The sequence below is a fragment of the Neoarius graeffei genome, chromosome 2 (genome assembly GCF_027579695.1).
Source record: "Neoarius graeffei isolate fNeoGra1 chromosome 2, fNeoGra1.pri, whole genome shotgun sequence".
Lineage (NCBI taxonomy): Eukaryota > Metazoa > Chordata > Actinopteri > Siluriformes > Ariidae > Neoarius > Neoarius graeffei.
In genome coordinates, this window is record NC_083570.1 from 7,529,153 (window position 1) to 7,554,897 (window position 25,745).

The following is a 25,745-nucleotide window of genomic DNA, read 5'->3' on the forward strand; positions in this document are numbered from 1 at the left end:
CAAAGATTAGTACCCAGATCAACAAAAAGCGCAAAGTAACAACGTATTGCCAGCTGTCATTTGGATAAAAGTAACAACAATTAGAACGAGATAACATGTAGGCAAGGGCGTAGGTTTGGTATTAACATTGGTGGGGACAAAAACCCAATGCCAACCCCCAGTGGTGCCAACTTCAGCTCAACATTAGAGGGTCACAATATTTTGCTCCGTTGTGTTCCACCAAAAGAGTCTCCATCATCTCTCCAAAGGCCAGACTTTTAACATTTGAAGTTCAGAACTGTAGTAATTCATGAATAATAATAATAATAATATGAAATCCATTTGATTAACTTGGTGGCACGGTGGTGTAGTGGTTAGCGCTGTTGCCTCACAGCAAGAAGGTCCTGGGTTCGAGCCCCGGGGCCGGCGAGGGCCTTTCTGTGCGGAGTTTGCATGTTCTCCCCGTGTCCGCGTGGGTTTCCTCCGGGTGCTCCGGTTTCCCCTACAGTCCAAAGACATGCAGGTTAGGTTAACTGGTGACTCTAAATTGACCGTAGGTGTGAATGTGAGTGTGAATGGTTGTCTGTGTCTATGTGTCACCCCTGTGATGACCTGGCGACTTGTCCAGGGTGTACTCCGCCTTTCGCCCGTAGTCAGCTGGGATAGGCTCCAGCTTGCCTGCGACCCTGTAGAAGGATAAAGCGGCTATAGATAATGAGATGAGATGAGATTTGATTAACTGCAAATCTTGCATGTGAGGATGAACTCATTCTACCAATTTGCAAATGTGTTTTTCAAGCGAATACCGCACTGACTGTCGGGAGGGTGTATGTTCCTTTCCCTCATAAATGGAAATAAAACCCATCCGGAGCCTTAAACATTGCGTTCCATGAGGCTGGCAGGGGGAGTCGCTCTCTTCTGTGGGATCTTTAACTAGTTTTAGAATGCTAGTTTAAGCTGATATGTGATTGATCTAACGGTAAAACAGCACGAGGGCTCGAGAACTTTGACAGGTTACAATTTTACTTGGCAAGAGAATGTATCTGAATTCTGATTGGTTGTTGTATCTGGATTCTGATTGGTTGTTGTTATATTATTGCCCTTTTGTTGTGTTCTTGAGCCCAGAGTGGGGGGAGGGGGGAGTGACAGGGTTCTACAGAGAAAAGTTTTCACTGCAACCGAACTGCTGTTTTCGTGACCACGCCCCCAGCGCGGATATTCATGTTCACATTGTTCAGTTTGTTTTCTCTTTTATTTTAGATTTCTGTTATCTGACTCTGGATCCCAACACGGCACATCGTCGCCTCATTCTGTCTGAGAAGAACAGAGCGGTGAGAGTCAGTGAGAGAGAGCAGCGTTACTCTGATCATCCAGAGAGATTTGATTCCTGGTGTCAGGTGTTGTGTAAGGAGAGTGTGTGTGGACGCTGTTACTGGGAGGTGGAGTGGAGCCGTGCTGCTGTGCTCATATCAGTCTCATATAAAGACATCAGCAGGAAAGGACGGGGTAAAGAGTGTCTGTTTGGAGGCAACAATCAGTCCTGGAGTCTGTGGTGTTCTTCTTCTTCTCTCTCTTTCGGTCACAACAGCATTAAGACTGATCTCAGAGTTCCATCAGCCTCCAGAATAGGAGTGTATGTGGATCACAGTGCAGGAACTCTGTCCTTCTACAGCATCTCTGACACGATGAAGCTCCTCCACAGAGTCCACACCACATTCACTCAGACTCTATACGCTGGGTTTTACTTGTTTTCTGGTTCTACAGTGAGATTGTGTGATCCAGAATAAAAGTGTGCAGTGTTTTCTGTAAAATTCCTGCACGTTGCCACGTTGTTGCTCAGTCGTCTGTTTCACTAGAACACAATCCAGCTGCACAAAAACACTCATTTTAATATTTAAATTAAAACAGATGAGTAATTTAAAATTATTAAAAAGGAAATGTTAAAAATTAACTGTCAGACAAGAAACTCGTCAAATTTAAAAAGAAAATGATCTCATGACCTTCGCATTATAAAGTTGTGTTTGTTTCATATTAAGCAGCGTCTCATTAAATAACTAATAAACAGTAATAAAGCCAGAACAGAACAACATTTTAAACCTGTTCAGGTCACACTATATAAAAATAAAACATCACTTTTGGAATGAATTAGATTTTTCTGCTTGTGTTCTAAGATGTAAAATCCACATTCACGTTTTCAAATCTGAAGTTGTTTCTAAACCCTGAGATTTGATTGTAAAACATTGAACAATATTTAAACTCCATTAGAACATCCAGTACATGATCGGTTCAGGCTGCCGATGTCGTGTTCATCCCATATTCAGCCTGGATGATGATTGGCCCGCAGATAGAACCTTATAAATCCAGGTTTATCTGTGAGTTTGGGATTTTTATTCAAATATTACAATCAAAGCTTTGCAGAATAAAAGATAAGAGCACAGGAGAATAAAGTTTCCCCCAGTGATGGAGTTTCTGTGCTGAACTCATTTTCAGACAGAAGCAAATTCAACCTTTTCCTGAGAGTTTCAGCAGCTGGATAAATATTGTTCAGTATTTTAAACTGAATTTCTTTCACTGTGGGTGAAATTGGCCATCTAAGATAACTACAGTGTGTATTTGTTAGCGTTCCTCCATCATCAGTTATTCTTACTTTTTTTATATCGGGGAATAGCTTCCATTTTTAAATATTCCTAATTCCTTTGTTATTAGATTTTCATTCACTGATTTTCAGTTCAGGTAGTTTGACCGACGCCTTTGAATATTCAAGGGTATTTTTTTTCATGAATCTTAAGGGAGGTGGAATAGCTCTACAAATTTAATTAAATTCTCTATAGACACATTTTAAATGAAACTTTTCTACAAATGAATTAAATTGCATTAAATGTCCATTTTCATCCATTAGATCAGTAATATCTAAAACTTTATCATCTCATCTCATCTCATTATCTCTAGCCGCTTTATCCTTCTACAGGGTCGCAGGCAAGCTGGAGCCTATCCCAGCTGACTACGGGCGAAAGGCGGGGTACACCCTGGACAAGTCGCCAGGTCATCACAGGGCTGACACATAGACACAGACAACCATTCACACTCACATTCACACCTACGCTCAATTTAGAGTCACCAGTTAACCTAACCTGCATGTCTTTGGACTGTGGGGGAAACCGGAGCACCCGGAGGAAACCCACGCGGACACGGGGAGAACATGCAAACTCCACACAGAAAGGCCCTCGCCGGCCCCGGGGCTCGAACCCAGGACCTTCTTGCTGTGAGGTGACAGCGCTAACCACTACACCACCGTGCCGCCCCTTATCATTCCATTCTTGTTGAAATAAAGTCTTCCTATGAATAGTAATGGTTCTATTATTCCACAAGGTTAAGTACACTAGCATTTTTGTACATTAAATAAATAATTTTGGTGAATTTGGGCAGCCTTGTCTGATTCCACGTAAAATCTTGAATAATTGATTGATTACAAGTCATATCTAGAATCAGTCGGACGTGGTTTTGAATATATCTTCCCTTCATGAAGGCTGATTGATATTCGTCTACAAGTTTTACAAGTCCACGCTTTAGACGATTAGCAGATACTAAGGCAAGTAATTTATAATCATTGCATAGTAAGGTTATAGGTCTCCAATTGTCTAGCAACAAGTCTTTTTTGAGTTTTGGTAGCAAGGTTATTAAGCCTGTCTTCATCGTCAGGGATAGACATCCTTTGTGAATGCATTCTAAAAATGCTCTATATAATATATATTTTTTTTAATATCCACCCAAAAGTATTTTAAAAATTCAGATGTTAAGCCATCGATTCCTGGTGATTTGCCATTTTTCATTTGTTTTAATGCAATTTCAATTCCTGTTATAGTTCATTCCTCATCAAGTGTATGTTTGTCTTCATTTTTTTTTTTGATGTCATCATTGATGGGATAAAATAAGACATCACGTTCTGATTTATTAAATTTAAATTACAATAAAAGAGCCAAATTTCATCCTGTACTCATTTCTGATCTTCTATTATATTATCATTGCTTATAAGCTTACTCATTTTTTTCTTAGCATGTCTTTGTTTTTCAAGTCTGAAGAAATACGATGAACTTTTTTCACCCTGTTCGATCCATCCAGCTCTTGATCGAGTGGAAGCTCCATTTGCTTTTATTGTGTACATTTCGTCTAGTTGAGACTGCAGTGACTGTAATTCTGAAATGTTTTCGAAGGATAGTTGTGTGTTATTTACTAATGTATTAATTTTATCAATCAGATCCTTTTGTTCTTGTCTCCTTATACATGAAAGTTTTTTTACCCATGCCAATTGCTATTTGTTTGAGCTTAAACTTAAACCATTCCCATTTACTCCTATCAGACATGTCTAACTCTTCAACCTCCAAAGTAAGAGACTTCACCTGATCACAAAATTCACCGTACTGTAATAAGTCGTGATTAAATGTCCAGATATTAGGAAGGATCTTATGTTGCTTAGATGTGAATAGGTTTAGACTAATCGTACAATGGTCTGTGAGCGGAGAGGCTGAAATTTCACAATCTAAAATATCATTATACAGCTCACAAGAGAGAAGCCAGTAATCTAGTCTCGAACACTGACCGTTTCCTGCAGGATTAAACCATGTATATGGAATACAAGTTGGGTTTGACGACCTCCAAAAATCAATTACATTCGTTGTTCATAAATTCAGTATAATGTGGCTGTAAACAGGTTGTGGATTCCTGTGAGGTATTCGATCTAACCATGAATCAGGGGCTATGTTAAAGTCTCCGCCCATTATCACTTTTACTGAAGTATATGATGTTTTTCATTCGTTTACAAGTTTACTTCATTCCTCTGTTATGATTTTGGGTACAAATAAGGTTCATTTGGTTGTGCTTAGAAGTGTGATATTGGTGAATTGCTCCTAGAGGGAACAAAAGAGTTAACCTGTTGTAATAATAGGATTAAATAGGTGCAGTTCAATAACCACTTAACGTTAAAGATAATCGTTTACAGACCGGTCTAAAACATAGAAATCAGATTAAAATTCAAAAGGAGAGAGAGAAAGAACTTTATAAATTCATCCATCTTAGGTAGATTATCTAACTGAATTATACTGCATTTCAGTGAGACAACACAGGAAATTTGCCTGAGTAAAATTTACTCAAATTGAAGAAAATTTTACTCTGCGTCAGATAACATTTGGTCCCTCTCTAAAAAGAGTAAAAGTTACTCTTTTGGTAGATCTGTTTTTCTAGAGTCAATTCTGCTCAATTGAGTGTTAATATTTTACTCTTTGTGGTGCTATTTGACTCAGAGTGTCTTAAAATGAACTCTTGTGCCATTTTACTCAGTTCAGAGTTATAATCAACTCTATTGTGAGAAACAGTAAATTTACTCTGCCAAAATGTTCCTCACCCTTGGAGAGGTTTCTTATCAGTTAAGAGTCAAAACTAACTAACCAGAGTAACTCTTCAGAATTGCTGTTACATTGAATTTACTGACATTTTGCCACCTAATAAAATAATGGATAATAACTAACAGACTTTACTAAATAAAAATCAACAAACTGTATACCCATGACTCAGTTTATTTCCCAGGCACTTGTTTTCTTTTTCTTTTTTTTACAAATCATCCATGACGACACAGAGAAAAAAAACATTAAAATAGTAAAAGTATTATAAAACACCACAATACAACAAAATGGAATACAAGGAAAAGAGTTTAAGAAAATTGGAGAAAAGCAAGACAGTTACAAAAAGATGAAGAGAAGTGCACAGAAGGACTGAAAGAAATTCACCGCTCACTGGCGTGGGGTGAATTTGTGCAACCTACGGCCTTTGCGTCGGGCCCCCCGGACGGTTACTACCGTGGATCCGCCGATTTCTGCCAAGTTTGGGCTCGTCAATGCTAGGTCGCTAGCGAACCAAACTTTCATCCTGAAGGATTTCCTTACTTCCCGGGGACTGGATTTTCTCTGTGTGACTGAGACGTGGCTAGCTGTTGGTGAGTCCAGTGCCCTCACAGAACTTTTATCTGGGGATTGCTGCTATTTTAACTCCCCATGGACCTCGGGCCGAGGAGGAGGAATAGCGACCATTTACAAAAGTCATTATAAATGTAAGCAACTGTCTCTGTCATCCTCTTTTACCAGCTTTGAGATGAGTTTATTTAAACTGGCTCGCCCTCACACAGTGTTGTGTGCAGTGGTCTACAGACCTCCCAAATACAATAAGGACTTTATAAGTGACTTTTCTGATTTCCTGGCTGAAATTATTCCCGAGTATGACCGTGTCCTTATTGTTGGGGATTTTAATGTTCATGTGTGTTGTCCTGATAAGCCAATGGTGAAGGACTTTCTTAACCTTATTGACTCTTTTAATCTAGTACAGTCTGTTTCTGGTCCCACACAAGAATGTGGACACACACTCGATCTTGTTTTATCATATGGTTTGCCTGTTTTTAACTTGGAGATCTGTGACGCAGTGTTTTCGGACCATATGCAACGACACGGACGAGCTTAGTTCATGGTTTCACTCCTCCTGCCAAATTGTTTTAGACACTGTGGCTCCATTAAAAATTAGGCAGCCTAAAACTAAATGTGAACCCTGGCTAAATGACACTACTCGTGCTGTCAGACGCCAGTGCCGTAGAGCTGAGCGCAAGTGGAAGAGAGACAAACTGCAAGTGTCTTATCAAATGTTAAGAGAGCGCTGGCGTAACTATCAGACAACTGTGAAAGCTGCTAAAACTAAACATTTCTCTGATATTATTTTGTCAAACTGTCATAAGCCTCGTGTTCTGTTTAAGACTGTCGACTCTGTTCTTAATGCTCCGCAGACCGTCGGTATTGAGGCTTCGCCTGCTGTTTGTGAAGACTTTCTTCACTTTTTTACTGACAAGGTTGCTGGCACTCGGGTTCTAATCTCACCTTCTGCATATGACCCTTCAGTCTTTGTCCCCTGCTCAGCTGTCCTTGATAGGTTTGAGTCTGTGACTCTGTCAGATTTACAGGACATTGTTGGTCATTTAAAGCCCTCAGGCTCTCCTAATGATGCTGTCCCCTCTCGATTGTTTAAAGAGGTTTTTCCTACTGTGGGTCCATCCGTGCTTGCAGTTATTAACAGCAGTTTGTCCTCAGGTGTAGTCCCTAAAAACTTTAAACATGCAGTAGTGCAACCTTTAATTAAAAAAAACAGCTTTAGATTCTGCAGTTTTGGCTAATTATAGGCCTATTTCTAAACTGCCCTTCCTTTCAAAACTCCTCGAAAAGACAGTCTACGGTCAATTAATGTCCTTTCTGGAGGAGCACAATATTCTTGAGGTTTTCCAATCTGGTTTTAAATCACTGCACAGCACAGAATCGGCTCTTTTAAGAGTTTTTAACGATATTCTTTTAACTTGTGATTCCGGTGAATGTGCTGTTCTTGTACTTTTAGACCTAACTGCTGCATTTGACACTGTAGATCATGTTTGATGTTGCCGTAGAGAACGCAGAAGATGCAATGAATCTGATGATGGATAGAATAACTAATGACTTAATGAATGGGAATAGTGAGAACACCGAGCCACTTTTGTGTGCTGACAATGCAATGGAGACTGAGCAAGCAACGTTTAAGAAACCTAAGAGGAAAACGACTAGGAGATCCGCTAAAAATGCAAAGAGATTTGCGAATGAAAACTTGCTTGTTGATACTGATAGTGACGATTCCCCTTTGTGCTCCACTTCTCCTATTGTATATACTCTAAAGATGATCAAAAGTTTCCTGGGGTCTACTAAAAATACCCGAGGGGTCAAAGTGGAAGAGCGTTTTCCAGACACAAAACAATTTAGCATGGCAGTTCAGCATTTTACTGTAAGCATGTGAAAGGTAACTTTACTGAACAAGAGGGTTATAGACTTAATAAATTACTGACAAAGCTCAATCAACAAGCAGATGAAAATGGTGGTAATGAGACAGGGTAAATTTATTGTTTTGTGTTTACTATTTTTGTTTGTTTACTTGATTTCATGCTCTTTCATTTATGGGTGATTTTAAAATAGCAACCCTAAACATCAATGGTGCAAGAGATTTTAGGAAGAGAACAAAATTGAGTTGATGAAATAAAAGCATGTGGATGTCATATTTATCCGAGAAACACATAGCAATGATAAAAACGCTGTTGACTGGGTCAGAGAGTGGGAAGGGAAAACCTTTCTTAGTCATAAAACCTTCACGTTTCCTCCACAGCCCAAAGACATGCGGGTTAGGATAACGTAATATGTATTACTATGTAATTACATTATGTAGGGGAAACCAAAGCACCCGGAGGAGAACATGCAAACTCTGTACAGAAAGGCCCCGTCAGCTACTGGGCTCGAACCCAGAACCTTCTTGCTGTGAGCCGACAGTGCTAACCAATACACCACTGTGCTGCCTGTAATATGTATTACTATGTAATTACATTATCAGGGTCCCTGGAGGTTTTCAGGTTTCCTCGAACCTTACAAACACAGCTGGATACGCAACACTCTCCGGCCCCTGGGCATGAACTGTGATGGAGTGGGGTCCCGGGGTGTGTCCCCACCTCATGCCCAGTGTTCCTGGGACACACTCTGTATGACACTTGTTAGGTTCAACCCAGTTAGAAGGTCAACTTATGTCTCGAGACCACCGCCCTCGTACCACCCAGAGTTCTGGAGGTCAGTCGCAAAGAAAGAAAGGAACCCCAATGTAGTTCACATCTTTATTCGCAAGTTCCCCAATTGGACAGGAATACAGAGGGTTATTATATGTGAGTGTTATCTGTTATAAATGACATCACTGTAGAGGGTGTGTGTGTGTGTGTCTATGGGGGGGGTGAGTGAGTGACATCATTTTGATATCTGTGTCTATTGTGTGTGTGTGTGTGTGTGTGTGTGTGTGTGTGTGTGTGTGTGTGTGTGTGTGTGTGTGTGTGTGTGTGTGACTTGCGTGCAAGTGAGCATCTTGATCCAAAAAATAAGAACAACTTATACAAAAGAATATTTCTGGCAAAACAAAGAAATGCTACTTCTAACTTAAAACTATAAAACTATAAAATCACTAAATGCATCCTAGATCTAACAATTAAATCCAACATTCAATCATTTCAGATTCAACATTAAAGAGACTGGTTAACTCTAACCATCTTAAATTACAATCCTAGCTATAAGCTAACTTAAATCATGGCATTAAAATCTAACACATAGTATATGCAGCTCTGAGTGTGTGTTGGTGTGTCTGACATCATATGTAGACCTTCAGGCGCCGTTTAGACACATCTCAATAATACACATTTCTTATCAAAAATAAACAAAATGTTCTTAAACAATGTGGCTGAGGTCATTTTGACTGAACAGACTGAACAGGCTGAATCATTTTAACTGAAAAATAAATCCTTTAAGTCTTACGATCAAAAATACTTACAATTAATTATAAACCTACATAATAATAAACCTAACAACACTGGAGTATGACAGTCTGCGGCTGCGCGTGTTTAAAGGTGCGTTCATGTAGAACTGGGGTGCCATGGTAACGGCCCGCGGGCCGGATACGGCCCGATTGGTCATCACATCCGGCCCGGTGGTTCATGAGACTTTTTTTTTTTTAAATAATAAATTAATAAAAATCGAATGTTTTGTGTGTTTTTTTTCTTAATGATTTTAAATCTAATGTTTCAATTTGATTCCATTTTCGTGTAATCCATCGGTTCGTTTTTAGCTGCTCTCTGCTTGCTGCAGCTCGCGCAGGCGCAGTGACCCGGATTTAATGGAGAGTCGGCGAGTTGTTGCTCGTTCACAAGATGTTGTCTAAAAAGAGAAAAGTTGATTCTGAGGGTCGCATCTTTCCGGAAAAATGGAGAGAGAAATACTTTTTCTGGGAAGTAGGGGGAAAACCTGTTTGTCTGATTTGTTCGCAACAAGTGGCTGTACCGAAGGAATACAATGTCAAAAGACATTACGAGACCCACGCCGACAAATTCACCCGGCAACGCAGGACTGGAAAGCTAAATGAGCTTGCCTCAAACCTTCAAAAACACCAAGCAGCTTTCTCAAAGTCTCGAGAGACACATGAAGGTTCGTTTTAATATCATACATCATCTTCAGTTCTCCTTTAATGTTAAATGCGGCTGTTTTCAAAGAGGGGTGTCTCAATATCTTTGTTGTACATTTTATTTCATGTTAGGGGCAGTGAAGGAGAGCTACATCATCGCGTGGGAGATCGCAAAAGTGTCCAAGCCATTTTCGGAGGGTGCATTCGTCAAGGATAAATACGCATCTGTTGGAATCCAGTCTTTCTATCAGTCATTGTCACCAGAGTACCCAATTATCACGGCCTTTGCCGGTAAAATACTCTGTATGTTCGGGACAACATATTTATGTGAACAGGCATTTTCAGTAATGAATATTAATAAATCGAAACTGCGTAGTCGTCTGACCCATGGACATCTCAACGATGTCATGAAAATAGCAACTGCCCAGAGTCTGTCCCCCAATGTCGACAAGCTGGTAAAAAGTAAAAGACTTCTGGCTTCCACATGTAAAATGTAGCTGGTATTTCTCCCCCATGTAACCTTGTGCTGTGTGCTTGAGGGGGAATAAACAGGATGGGTGTGTGGAAATATATGTGGGACTTGACCAGCAAAGTTAATGTGCCATCTGTAGTTTGTTTTTATTGGTATGTTCAGTCATATTTGGCTCTTTTAAACTAATGCTACTGGATATTTAGCCACTTGACCTATTGGTGGAATTATTTACCCTGGCACTTCTTCTTTCTTTTGACTCGTTTAGGCCTACTTGCCAATCGTTTTAATTGGCCTAATTAGGCCTATGCATTGACATGTTTTTGATGTGCAAGATCAATAAATCTGATCTAAGTCATTTACAGTTTACACTTGTGTTATTTGTGTCTTACTCATTTCTGTAGCTTTTTTTTTTATAAATGTAGGCTACTTGCATGCTTAGACTGTCACATTTTCAGAGGGTAAATTGCTTTTGTCTGCCATGTGCTGTGCGCCTCGTTTTGAGGCTATAGCTTTACAATTCCTTTTGGGCGTATAGGCCTTCAAAAATCATATAAAATAATGTCCTTTTGTTGAGTTAGTGTCTGGTCTTTTCAGGCCAAAAGTGTAATTCGGCCCCCAAGGTCCCACTTGAAAAAAATCTGGCCCCCGTACCAATTTCACCCTGGCACCCCTGGTCTAGTCCTTCATCCTTCACCATATTCCAGTCCCCTCCCGATATTATATTTCCAGTTACATATTTAAGTTTAAACTGCAAAATAACTTCTCTAATCTCTGTAAGAAGGGTTCTGTTTTGTGCTATGTTAGCGTCCATAAACATTTCCTAAAATTAGTGTAGAATTGTCTATTTGGAGTACACATATTACCCAATGGCCATTGTTACTACTTTTGGTGGCAATTATTTTCCCGAGTGAGATATTGAGTAAAATTGCAACGCCTGCTGATCTTGATGTACCATGTGGGAAAAAAAATTGCCTCCCCATTGAGTTGTCCAAAACTTTGTCTGATTCCTTTGAATGGGTTTCCTGAAGTAGTGAATGGGCTACTGAGCAACACAGAGCGATCAGGATGCTCTCTCTCTCTCTCTCAGGGAGCTGATGTCACCTGGTCACATGACCTGGGTTTTCCCCAAAAGTTTAGGGGAAAACCCAGGTCACATGATTCAGACAATTTCATTAGTTCAATTAGTTTAAAAGAAGACAGTTTAATTAGTTATGTTTCAAAATCTGCAGCTATATAAGAGCCACACATCCACACAGAGCTTCAGAGCGACACAAACCTTCACAGCGAGTAACAGCGAGTTTCCAGCGATCATCAGCAACTTATCAGCAATTCATCAGCGGCTATCAGCGGTTTAATCTTCTCCTTCGGAGTAAGTCACCTTGCACTAACTGAGTGATTTGTATTTTTTTTTAAGTTTTAATAATCTACTAACACGACACACACTAATCGCATGACTGTCTGTATCGTATGATATTTTGCAGTTTACGAAAATATTTCAGCATGAAAGTCGAGGTGACCACAGCGGTGACCTTCATCACCGGATTACTGAGAGGAAGAGGACCTCTGTCCGAAAAACAGCTCCAACACTTCAGCCGTTCTCTGGAAGAGGCGTTAGGAGGTGAGATTAAACACCACATTACACACCTGTGACTTCTGACAAAAGGATCCACATCATATTTAGTCTTTATTCGATCTACTTCTTTTTCATTTTCACTGAAATACCTTTACAATTATACCGACTCCTTGCTGTGGTCTGAGAAAAAGGGAAAGCTTATTAGTGTGGCATTCAGTTAAAGTCAGTGATGTATAAAGACCTAGATTTAATGGCGGACAGATGTTTATCTCGGGAGCATTAACACTGCCCAGAAATGCTGCCTTTCTCGAGAGCCTCATCCCAAGTGAATGATAGTCATGATATTCTAATAACAAATCTATTCTTAAAACAATCTGCGAGTTGAACAGAGTTTTTAAAAGTCTGTTTTCTTTGATTCCAGAGCATTATGAGCACCACTGGTTCCCTGACGCACCGTTCAGAGGTTCGGGATATCGATGCCTCAGAATCAATCGCAGGATGGAGCCGCTAGTAGGGAAGGCTGCTTACACCAGTGGTCTCAGCATGGAGCAGGTTCGCGCCCTCTTACCGTGTGAGCTGACAGTGTGGGTCGACCCCTACGAAGTGTCCTACCGGATCGGGGAGAACGGGTCCATAGGTGTGCTGTAGGAGTCCACACCACTGCCGCTGGAGACTCATCTCAACTCTGTGATGACCGTCTCCAGCTAATCTCTCAGCACATCTGGCCCACATCTGTTTGACATTTTAAACGATGATTTTAATGACTGGTCTCGCTGCACGTATATATCCAATTTATTGGATATATTTTGGTTAAGTTCCTTGTAAATTAATTTTTATTTCATTTGTAAATATTTTGATTTATTATTTTATTACTTGTAAATATTTTGATAATTTTATTTGTAAATATTAAGATTTTTATTATTCGTAAATATTTAGATCTTGTTTTTAGTAAATATTTTTATTAAAGATGATTAAATAAATATATTTTGATTAAAGATGATGCTTCAGTTTTTTTTCATAGTGTTTGTTTTACATTTGCATGATGCGTAATACAGTTTATAAATACAGTAAGTGCACATTTTCGGTGGAACTGTAGCCCATTTGTTGTTGTATAATTTCTGACCCCCTCTCTACCACATCCATCAGTGGAAAGGGTCCATCAGAGGGCCACACTGATCCACTCCTACCAGTGACAGATCCACTGCCTTATCAGTGTTGCTGCTATGAGAATGGTCACCCAGCCAAACAAGTTAACAAGCAGATTTAAAAGGGCAACATTTAATTCGAGGCAAAAAGGGCAGGGGCTCAAGCACCCCTAAAGCCCTATGTGTGCACGTGCCTGGTTGTGTATTAATTTTATCAATCAGATCCTTTTGTTCTTGTTTCCTTATCCGTGAAAGTGTTTGACCCATGACAACTGCTATTTGTTTGACCTTAAACCATTCCCACACGTTAGGATCTATGATTGTAGTCAGCAGTGAATTTCAGTTATTTCAACAGGTAAAAAAGGACTAAGCGGCTACAATCTATCAAATATCTATTAAAGTTATGACTGTTTGATGCAGATAAAAGCTGCTCTAGACTTTGACTCTAAACTGCGATATACAGCTTTAAGACGCTGTTTATCTCCTTTAGAAGTTTGTGCCTTTTTGAAATGGACACTATTTGTGCTGGGATTTATGGACAGCAACGTTTGTCTGGTTGATTTTTATTCGACTAATTTAACATGAATTCGTTGTTCACAGTGTAGAATTATCAGGGAAAAATAGGGTGCGATACTGAGTTCAATCTTTTCAAATGTTACCCATCAACAATACTGGAAATGCCTAATGGATGTGAATTATCACAAAGAATGATGCATGCACTGATGGCTGGCTTGTTTAAATTGCTCGCAAACTCGCTTTATAAGCAGCTTCAATAAACATTTATATTCTAATATGCGGAGTAGTTAGAAAAGTTCCCGGCGGCGGCGAGTTGACACAGTGCTGTCATATACACTTGGCTTTGTTTCTTCCCTTCTGAGCGTCGGTCAGGCTCTCTCTGGAGGGCGGAGCCACATCTGGCGCGTCTTCCGGTTGGCTGTCGGCGCTGTCTGGCAGCGTCACGTGCGGGGGGAGGGGCGGTCAGAAACAGGGCGGTGGCGCGCTCACGTGCAATCGGTAAACTTGTGGATGGGTAAAGCTTGAATTCAGATGATGAAATAAAAAGTTATGAGTGGGTTAGCATTTATAAATTCCAATGCAGATTAAAATAATGTCTATCTATTGTGTTGCACTGAACTGGAATAGCCCTTTATGTGCTGTTCAGCACAGTGAAAATGACAGCGCCATGAAAACCTAAATGATGTCCAGATTCTGGAATGCGAGTAAAATATTGATGCGTTTGATATTTTTGCTTAAATTAAGTGACGTCAACTCACCTTTGTTTATATAGTGCTTTACACATAATGCAGTATATAGTGTGTGACAGAGAGAGAGATGCTTATGGAACTGATCAGCCTACAAATAAAAATTTCTTTTCTTTATCATCTTTTCTCGATAAAGAAAAAGATACCACGTTGCTTTGAATGTGATTGGTTGAAGTGGCTCTCATCAAGAAAACTGGCCAATGACAACTGTGCGCGCGCCTTCTTTTTTGAAAATCCGTCAGTTGGATCCGGCAGAGCGATCGGTAGATCTCTATGGCTCTGGATACGGCGCGAGCGTCAGTCGGCAGTGTTGCCAGATTGGGCGGTTTTGAATTCTACTTTGCGGGTGAAAAATGGCTTGGGCTAGTTGACAAAAATTGGGCGGGTTTGACGTTAGTTCGGCGGGTTTTTATCAGATGTTTATATAGTTTCACTCCCACTAGAAAGCAGAGATGGGAGAGAATGTAAACACCTAAGCCGAATGATGTTCTTGAATATGCGAAGGAAATCAGGAAAAACAGCTCTCTTTGGTCAACTGAGGCAAGTCAGAGACCTAGTTTACCCAGCATCCCTTAGGTATTTTAAACAACCAAAATCGAGCATTGGCCTAAATTAATCATTAACAATAAACATTAATCTCATTCAGTATTATTTAAACAAAAAATGTCGATGTAACTGTAAGACTAATATGAATGTGTGTAATGTAGTGCAGAAACTGAACTCAAACTAGTAAATAAGAATGACGCAATCCATTCTCCATTTTCTCTTCTCATGTTACATTCAGCCATGCATCGCAGCCTATGGAGCTCTTACGGTATGTGTGTGCTAGGAGACACATTAGGTCAACATGAGCTGGCTGGGTTTAAGGAAGGGGTAGGCTTTGCATACAGCAAATGCAGACATTGTGAATGCAATTTTGAAGACATGCAAAGGTATTTTGATGAAGATTTATTTGTTAGAAGGACCATGGCTAGACATCTCAGACAGTGTGGGGACATTGAAAAGGCGAGCACAGAGTCTCTGAAAACAAATTTAAAATCTATATATGGTATGAATAGAAAGAGCAAACTAACAGAATTTCCGGACTTTGATGTCATTAATCAGGCTCCACAAGACATTATGCATGTTGTTCTTGAAGGCGTTGCTCCATTTGAAATCAAATGTATTTTGAAACATCTTGTACTTTCGGGACAAATGGAGTTAGATATGTTAAGTAGTGCAATACGTGGATTCCCTTACTCCTGTATAGATATGAGAGATAAGCCTTGCCCCATATCTGTCAATACCTTGTCATCAACTGATAATAAACTGAAGCAGTCATCTGGGCAGATGTTGGTTTTGTTGAAGATTATGCCATTTCTCATGGACAGTATTGCAGAAAGTGAGTACATCAAACTGCTATTTAAGTTGTTAGAGATAGTAAAAATATTGTTTTTACCCATTATTGCTCTCTCCACACTTCAAAAAAATGAAGCTTTTAATAGAAGAGCACTTGAAACACTTTAAACAGTTGTTTCCAGATATCAACATCATTCCTAAACAGCATTACCTTCTGCACCTTCCCTCTCAAATTAGACAACTAGGTCCAGCAGTGCGCCACGTGTATGCACTTTGAATCAAAACTGTTTTTTCAAGCAGTGGTCATTAAAAAAGTAATTTTAAGAATATCTGTAAGTCTCTTGTAAAGCCCAACCAACTACAGTATATGAATGTAGTCTAAATGCGAGGGATAAACATCCAATTGTTGAGGTAGAAATGGGTCCACCATCAGAAGTAGACAACATAAATTATGTTAAAGAAAAGATGTCAGCTTTCTTTGGGATGGAGCATGTTCAATATGCGGTGTCAGTTCGCTGGGTTTTGTTACATGGAAACAAGTATTCTTGTGGGAAGACTTTGATTATCTCTGATACAATCAATAATTCTCCAGAATTTGCATTGGTAAAAAACATTTGTTGTAAATTCGTCTGTTTATTGCTTTGAATGCCAGCCTTTCGTAACAATTGAGTGACAAGTACTTGTGTTATGAGGTAGAAGTTCCCAACCAAGCTCAGGCCAATGTTTTTGTTGATGCTGAAAACCTTATTGATTATACACCTTATTATTATTTGACATTTAAAAATAACAAGTACATTCCAGTGAAGTATGATCTCTCTGATACATTAGCACATTACTTACTTAGAAACTAGAATTTTTAATCTCTGGCTTGAGCTAGGAAAATGTTGATTCTGAACATCTTATTGATTGTACACATTTTTATTTGACACTGAAAAATAACAAGTACATTATGTTAAAGGGATGAATTGATGTATCAATGAAAATTGGCGGGGCGGCACGGTGGTGTAGTAGTTAGCGCTGTCGCCTCACAGCAAGAAGGTCCGGGTTCAAGCCCCGTGGCCGGCGAGGGCCTTTCTGTGCGGAGTTTGCATGTTCTCCCCGTGTCCGCGTGGGTTTCCTCCGGGTGCTCCGGTTTCCCCCACAGTCCAAAGACATGCAGGTTAGGTTAACTGGTGACTCTAAATTGAGCGTAGGTGTGAATGTGAGTGTGAATGGTTGTCTGTGTCTATGTGTCAGCCCTGTGATGACCTGGCGACTTGTCCAGGGTGTACCCCGCCTTTCGCCCGTAGTCAGCTGGGATAGGCTCCAGCTTGCCTGCGACCCTGTAGAACAGGATAAAGCAGCTAGAGATAATGAGATGACACGAGATGAAAATTGGCATGTTAAATCATGGCGAGTCAAGCTTGAAGCCATTCAACTCGAGACGTGGAGAAGTTTGACCTTTTAATGTGCCATTTTACACCGAATCATCCATTGTATGATCCTTCTGATAGGACATAGTTTAGAAACTAGACTTTGTAATCTCTGCATACAAAAATAAATTTTCATTGTTCAAAAAGTACTGTTTTATGTCTGACATGTCTGAATTCCTGCAATGCATTTCAAAGTTGTCAGTGTTGTTCACATATGTTTTGAAATGTATGAATTGTAATGAAAGATTCAAAGATCATTTAAAGTTCATTTATTCCCAAAACAAGCATACTTTGGTTTTTTTTTTCTTGAAACAAGATGAACCGCATTTGACAAATGTCCAAAATGTACTTACTTGTTTTAAAAAAAACTTGTTTTATTTTCAAAGGTGCTCCAAATAAGACTTTTTCAAGACATTTTGTCTATACAAGATTTTCAAGATGGACTGTCTAAAAACTAGCCTTTCTAGCTAAATGAGGTTTTGCTAGTTGGGCAATTATGTCTTATAATAAGGGTGGCTAGATGTTTTGACTTGAAAATAGACAAATAAACTTCCTACGATTTTTATTTTTTGCAGTGCAGGTAGGTCATTTCTTTACTCCACTATCTAACATTTGCATACCGAGGGATATTGTACCGAGGCACTAACGTGAAGGAATTTAGTTTTCCCGATGTATCCTGTAGCTGCCTAGTTGTTGGTACTCAACATAGATATATCTATCGGTACTCGTTAGCTGTTTATGTTGTCTTAGAAATGATTAGCCTCCATTTAACCTACTCAGGTATGTGTGTAACCCCTCATGTGTGTCTGCGTTGTGGTTTTCACTCAAAGAACGCGGTGGTTGCGACATGGCAGGGTAGCATAGGTTGAAATATATCGGTAATGCTCTGGCTCAGTCTCCAAAACTGTGCCATATTTATGAATAAAATAAAATACAAAAGGAATGTCACAGGAAATTGCATGATATGTACCTGGCACAAACAGCAAAAGGTTGGGACTCCGCAGGGCAGCATAGGTTGAGGTAATGCTAGTGTGGGGAGAGATGGAATTTTAGCTATTCTCACGTGTCTTTCCAAAACTTAGACAAAAATGCACTCAAATCAACATAAACAGCAACACAAAATACACTGATAACATTTACAAGGAGGCAGATGTAATCTCTATCAATCTGTGTTGATTTAGAACGTTCACTGAAGCATGAATAATTAATTCCGTCTAAGCACTGTTTACATCCAATTTACCGCTGCTTCAATCTCCAACACTGTGAGAGCCAAGCAGTTCCACCTGTCACTACTAGAGGGCAGTATTTAACCACTATCCCATCAATATATGCGAGAAACTGAAACTGAAACTAACTTATCTGGCTTGCAGGTTAATTTCTTATAACAGTGGATGGCATTGCTATATTATCTCCCTTGGCCCTCTGCAGTGTTTGGCTTCGAAGAAAATGGCTTATCTATAATAGAAGTTTAGCTTGTCATTACTGATAGTTTATCCTACATTTAATATTGTATTAAGTGTCCTACAGTCACCATGGCATTACTAGGCTTTATCCAGATATTGCATGGTGTTGAATGTGTCTTAAAGAATGAAACCTACTTCAGTTAGCCCTGATATCTGCATTCTGAACTAGAGTCAGCTGTAATTTTACTGTAGGCTACAATAAACGTGCTTGGATGCAATGCTTTTCAAACTGGTATTTCAACTGCTTAAAGGGATACAGCCACCATTTGGGGAAATATACTAATTTTCCACCTCCCCTCAAGTTAAACAATTGACAATTGAGCTTTCTCCAGTTCATCCAGCTGTTCTCTGAGTCTGACTGTAGAAGTTTTAACTCCAGCCTAGCATAGGTCATGGAATCAGATTAGACCATTAGCATCTCGCCTATCAGCATCTTGCTCAAAAGTGACTAAGAATTATGATATTTTTCCTAATTAAAACTTAACTCTTCTGTAGTTGCAAAGTGTAATAAGACCAATAGAAAGAGGAGAGAAGGAAACGTGGCTATTTTCTAGGCTGATATGACATGGAACTATATTCTCATTCCAGTTTAGTAATCACAGAAATGTGCTGCCACATCTGAAAATAGTCCCTCCATGTGTTCAAATCAAGTAGTGCAATCTCATTCAATGACCTATGCTAGGCTGGAGCTACAAGTGCTATGGTCATTTACTGATAACATATCCAGCAGTAGCAGTAGGTAAATGCCACCGTGTGTGGTCCTTGAATTTGAGGAAATTGTCCTGGAAAGTCCTCGAAAGGGCCTTGAATTTGATGTTAACTAAGGTGTGGGAACCCTGCTGCCTGCACACAGTACTAGTATTAATAGTTTTTTTTTTTTTTCTTACATGAAAGCTGGGGCATTTATATTGTATTTTAAGGTAACTTCATGTTGTGCTGTGAGGTTCTATGCACTTTAACTTTTGAACCCACAGGTGCATTTGGATAAGTAAAGCCTATTTTTCTGCATTTTTGTAGCCCTGGTAATCTTTTATATTGGTATAGTTGTTTATAGGACCATTTCTCAGTGTCTTTGTTTTTTTTAATCAATAGTTTTTCAGTAATAACTTAATATTTAACATATCACTCAATTTTAATCACAAAAAGAGAAAATCACAACAATTTCTCGCAACTTTCACTTCCTCCCGCAATGTAATCGCAACAAAAACCTAAAAAACACCGCAACTTTCATCGCAATTTCTTGGAACCCCCCCCCCAACATCAGACATTTTAGCCCACAACAATCACAAAAAAGGCCCGCGGAATCCTGGGGGCCTGGATAAATGTGCCTTATGCGATTTCATTGGAAATTCCTTGAAACCTACACGTTTTCACATGATTACAGATTAGTTGATCTATATCTATCTCATTTTTGCTACACATTCTTATCATGGTTAAAAAAAATAAAATTTAAAAAACCCATTGAAATCAGGATAGTTGAGGCTTTTCTTGGATTCGACATGACTGTGAACGCATCCACTTCTGAACTGGAGGGCCAGATTATTAGCTGCATTGAAGGGAATGGCTTAGATCTCTCCAGATGCCGTGGACAGGGTTATGATGGTGCAGCGAACATGAGCGGAATTTATTCTGGTGTTCAAGTGAGAATAGTGGAGCAGGAGCCCCTTGCTTTGTATGTGCACTGTGCGGCTCATTGTCTGAATTTGGTACTGAATGATTCTGTCAAAACTATCCCAGAGATTAGACAGTTTCATGATGTGGTTGCCAACAGTGTTAAGAGATGGGCATTACTTGGCGACTTATTGAGCCCAGAGAGCAGGGACATACCCTTGAAACACCTCTGCCCAACCCGCTGGTCCTCCCGCTACGATGCGCTTGTTGCGTTAAAGTACAGATATGGAGACGTCATTAAAGCTCTCACTTACAAGCGAGAAAACGAATGAACGAGATGAGGCAGATGCACTTAAACAGGCCATTACTAAATTTCACCTCATATTTTTAATCAGCCTTCAGACAAAGATTTTGGAGTGCACTAATGCCATCTCAAAGTTACTGCAGGAGAAGGCCATTGATCTCAAAGCGTCTGCATTATTGCAGAATGCTGTACGAACTCTACAGGAGTACAGTGACAGTTATGTACTTTACCTCATGAAAAAATCACCATCTTTGTTTTTGTAACATTTCAGTTAAAGCCCATTCCTGACAATACCTATGCAGAGGTGGAAAGTAATGAATTACATTACTCATGTTACTGTACTTGAGTAGCTTTTTTGTGTACTTATACTTTTTCAAGTAATTTTTAAAGAGTGTAATTTTACTTAAGTAGTGTACTTCGGTACATTTTACATCACAACCGTTACTGAGTAATAAATAAATAAATAAATAAATAAATAAAAAATAAAAAAGGCTAAAACGGAGAAGGGGAAATGCGTTCTGGAAATGAATCACGGGAAGGACAGTTGTCACACGCGCGAGTCTCACACAGACGATGGCGGACATGCACCGGCACTTTAAGGGGGGGAGCTTCGGGGGGCTCAAGCCCCTGGGCCACAGCCAATCAGGGGCCTTGTAATATTAATAAAATAATAAACTGTCACAATCGTGGGCCTACATTAATGTACGGATAGAAATAAGGTTAGAAATAAATGAGCGCACAGTAGCCTGCTGTAAGAGACATGGTGGATGTGGTTCGCGAAACGAACACCCACAACTGTACCAGAATAAAATGTAACAAAATGTAACGTCACGCACGAAAGCGCGCCAAAGCCTGCAGACTGCAGAGACACAAATTTAGAGGCTTTGAAAGATGAAGCATTCACATGTTAGCGGGGCACATAAAAGGAAAACGAGAGAGATGCAGGTAATGATAGAATCGTTGCCTAAAGTCACAGACTTTTTTAAGGTAAGGATCACCAATCTGTTCAGAATATCAGCTACTTATCAGTTATCAGCCTACCAGCAGCTAGGCTATGTGCAGCTAGGCTAGATATGCTATGATCTGTCCAACAGTAAAATAAATCAGTTGTGATTTGAATATGTGTCGTGTGATTTGAGTTATAATCCTGTTAGTATAAAAGCATATTTCGATGGGGATAATAAAATATCTAAAATGGCATCTACTGAAGAAATTGATGAAAAGATTGTAGCCTACAGTGTTCACAGTTCGGGCAGCAGACAGAGTAAGCATACTGAGGGGAATAGCAATACAAAGCTAGCGCAGATCCACATTTCTCGCTAGCTGTGCTGGGTGTGTTGTTAACCCGTGTGGATTTAAGTGAAATACTTGAGAAGTTCTGTGGTCAAGACAATGTTTTAAGGTAAGGACGCTTGATTATTAATGTTTGCCCACCGTGGCTTGTTGTTGATGAAAGGCCCACATGATTTTGCCTTATGCAGCTACTGCTAGCGTCATGCTTTGAACTAGGTTAAGCTCATTTCCGCTAAAGGATGGGTTTATTGAAGGACTTTGATGTAGCTAGTTTCTTTTTAAAAAATCGTATGCTCAAAACAGTATGCCCATCTTCATCATGTTTAACTTTTTTCTTGATGGAGTGCGTGAAATATTGTTGCAAGTGGTATTTCGATGCAGTCATGTCAAAAAGGCAGTTGAATGCACGGTCTTATTCAAGGAGAAGGAAGACTTGCATGATGATTGAACATAGATCAGTATAATAGACCCTAGTAGAACTTGGTTTCGTGTATTTCGGTCTGTAGAGTTATGAGTTTGGCCGCTGTCCATGGTGTTTACGTTTCATGCGGCCGCCGAGCCAAGTACCTTGACTTGCAGTGAATGTTTGTTTTCATGCCGCCGAGCTATTTTTATGTATTTTATTTTTTAAAAGGACTTGTCTGTAGGTGTGTGTTTTATGTTTACAACACATAGATCTACATTAGCGCACGCACGCTTGTGTGGTTATCTCTGGCCATGCCCCTGTGTGAAAGTTATGCAGTATCACTGTCCTGTCCGTGGTAATAATCAGAACTGGCTCTGTAATGATAATGCGCGCGTTCTTCTCTCCCTCTGTGGTCGGATGTGTTGAGCGATGTGAGCGTGGGCCTTGCGCAGCTACGCTGAGCCAAACGTAACCTATCGTAGGCTTCTAGGCTAATTATGCACTTGCACTGTAAATGCTTGACACGTATTGCAAATAAAATGAGTGTTTTCCTGGCCAACGGTAAGGGTAGGGTTGACAGGTAGCCTATGAGGGGCCTAGCCCCTGGGCCACAGGTGTTGATAAAGCGCCCCTGCGGACATGGAGGAGACCGAGGAACCTGTGGTGGACGACCCTGCAGAAAACGCAATTTCTTCCAGTAATGAAGTGCACCCCTGGCCCTACATACGTGATCACTTCAGCTTCGTAGAGAAAAGGGGTGACAGTTTCATTATGCAATGCAGATTATGTGTGCCCAAGAAGACAACCATTGCGGCATACAAAAATTCGACGTCTAATCTGCGCAAGCATGTTGAGGTAAGTATTGTCATTGGCATCATAATCACGGGCGCAGATAGAGGGTGGAATGGGTGGGATTCATCCCACCCAGATTTAAATTCACCTCATTCGGTCCCCCCCACTTATAGGGAGGAAAAAACGTCTATGCTGTCTTTCTTTGCATAAGGCAAACCTCACGGAAATGTCAAAAGACTAATTACCATTCGGTTTATTGAGGTGCACAGCAGTGTATACATAGTTGCAACAACTCACATAAAACAAAACACAGACTGATATTCGCTTGGTTGAACTGCACAGACTGCACAGGTTACGAGCTCGAGCTTGGTTGCTATGGTTACCCACAACAAGTTTGACAGGCATATCGGGGTTGGGGTTGGTTTGCTGGCAGCTTTGTCCCCCCCCAGTTTTTTGTCCCCCCAGTTCAAAAAAACATATCTGTGCCCCTGATCATAATGTTTCCTTTCCATAGTAAAACCGACAATAGGCTGGTTATATTCCAAAAATAGTGGATGGCATTGCTAATGTTGAAGTAGCAACCTGTTGGTACTGTAACATAACGGTAACTAGTCTGTTATTCGGTTGGCTAATCATGCAAGCAAGTTAGCTCGCCAACCTGACATGATCAGTCCTCCTACCATTCTACATCCAACAGGCCAGAAAGGAATACTAAGCAAAACAAATAATGTTTGAATTGAATTGTTCAATAACACACAGTGCACACAGGCAAGCTACAAGATTTCGGTGCAACATTTCACTTCCATATTTTGTGTACAATGCTTTGTGTGTGGTCAGGGCAATGTAAACGACATGACTGTGTATTGACCTTTTTTGTTTGTCTCAGTTTTAATGCAGCATTATCCTAAGCATTCAATTTGATACACTTCCTTTAAATAAAACATCTGGGTTGAGATGTACATATATCCTTGTGTAGTGCTTAAAGAGTGTGGGTGGAGCACAGAGGAGGGCAGGACAACGCTTTAAATACAGAGAGGGCTTTTATTTCTCACTTTTCAGTATAATCACCCGTTTCTAGTAAGCGGCGTAACACACCAACACACACACACACACACACACACACACTCTGTATTCTCGTCCTGGGTTGCGCTCCCTCTGCTCTCCCTCTGCCTCCTTAAATAGGGAGCGGTTACTGGGAAAACACACAAAACACAGGTTAATCACCGTCAGGTGTAGCGATTCTGCCACTCACCTTCCCTGGCTCCGCCCTCCTGTCACAGACCGGTGCTTGACCACGCCCCCGCTGCCACATACCCCCACCGCCCGACTCAGGCCGGGCGCCCGTCCGGCCCACAGCCGACTCCCCCCCCCCCCCCTTGATGGGAGAGGAAGTCCGCCACGACCATCTGCGCTCCCGGCCTGTGGACCACCTTGAAGTTGAAGGGTTGGAGTGCCAGATACCAACGGGTGATCCGCGCATTGGCATCCTTCATGCGGTGGAGCCACTGGAGGGGCGCGTGGTCCGAACAGAGGGTGAAAGGGCGCCCTAGCAGGTAGTAACAGAGGGCGAGGACCGCCCACTTGATTGCCAGGCATTCCTTCTCAATCGTGCTGTAGCGCCCCTCACGCACCGACAGCTTCCGACTGATGTACAGGATGGGGTGATCCTCCCCCTCCACCTGCTGGGACAAAATGGCCCCCAGCCCTCTGTCCGACGCATCCGTCTGTAACATAAAAGGGAGAGAGAAGTCAGGGGAGTGTAAAAGTGGCCCCCCACACAGTGCAGCCTTTACCTCAGAGAAAGCCCGCTGGCACTGCTCCGTCCACTGGACCAGATCTGGCGCCCCCTTTTTAGTGAGGTCAGTCAGCGGGCTGGTGACGTCCGAATAATTAGGTATAAACCTACGATAGTAGCCAGCCAGCCCCAGGAACTGTCTCACCCCCTTTTTGGTCTTGGGCCTCAGGCAGGCCACAATCGCTGCTGTCTTATTAATTTGGGGACGCACCTGCCCGTTGCCCAAGTGGAAGCCCAGATACCGTACTTCCACCCACCCAATCGCACACTTTTGGGTTGGCAGTGAGACCTGCCTGGCTCAGCGACCTAAGGACTTCCCTCAGGTGTTGCAGGTGCCGCTGCCAGTCATTACTATAAATGATAATATCGTCTAGATAAGCGGCCGCATAGGTGGCGTGGGGCCGGAGGACCCTGGCCATCAGCCGCTGAAACGTAGCGGGCGCCCCAAACGGAAGTGTGACGAACTGGTGTAAGCTGAACGGTGTGGAAAAGACCGTTTTCTCCTGGGATAATGGAGTCAAGGGGATCTGCCAATATCCCTTCGTCAAATCCAGTGTCGAGTAAAAGCGAGCCGTGCCTAGTCGATCGAGCAGCTCATCAATACGAGGCATTGGGTACGCGTCGAATTTAGACACCGTGTTGACTTTTCTATAGTCCACACAGAACCAGACCGAGCCGTCGGCCTTGGGAACCAAGACCACCGGGCTGCTCCAGTCACTGTGGGACTCCTCGACGATGCCCATTTCGAGCATGGCCTAAAGTTCTTCCCGAACCACCTTTTTTTGTGTTCGGGTAGCCTATAAGGGCGGCTACGCACTACCACCCCCGGGGGCATCTCTATGTGGTGTTCTATGAGGTTAGTGCG

General features: G+C 41.1%; 2 protein-coding genes across 3 annotated transcripts in view; both read left to right on the forward strand.

Annotated features, from left to right (window-relative positions):
* LOC132877956 (tripartite motif-containing protein 16-like) overlaps positions 1-25,745 on the forward strand; it is a 471,908-nt gene that overhangs the window by 312,493 nt on the left and 133,670 nt on the right. The window contains exon 6 of one of the 2 annotated variants that reach the window (XM_060913632.1): positions 1,240-2,711. The exons of the other annotated variant lie outside the window; for it this stretch is intronic. Within the exon in view, the coding sequence (XP_060769615.1) occupies positions 1,240-1,766 (527 nt within the window). The 3' untranslated portion in view covers positions 1,767-2,711. Of the gene's footprint in view, positions 1-1,239; positions 2,712-25,745 lie in introns of those variants that run through there. 2 annotated transcript variants of the gene reach the window in all.
* Positions 11,973-12,842, forward strand: LOC132871739 (protein BTG1-like). Its single transcript, XM_060906207.1, has 2 exons — positions 11,973-12,104; positions 12,481-12,842. Exons 1-2 carry the CDS (start codon positions 11,987-11,989, stop codon positions 12,705-12,707), a joined length of 345 nt encoding a protein of 114 aa, XP_060762190.1. The 5' UTR covers positions 11,973-11,986; the 3' UTR covers positions 12,708-12,842.

Excerpts from the sequence above, each read along its gene's own strand:
- LOC132871739 (XM_060906207.1), top strand. The coding sequence starts at position 11,987 with ATGAAAGTCGAGGTGACCACAGCGGTGACCTTCATCACCGGATTACTG. Across the intron at positions 12,105-12,480 it reads TCTGGAAGAGGCGTTAGGAG|AGCATTATGAGCACCACTGG; the intron begins GTGAGATTAAAC and ends CTTTGATTCCAG.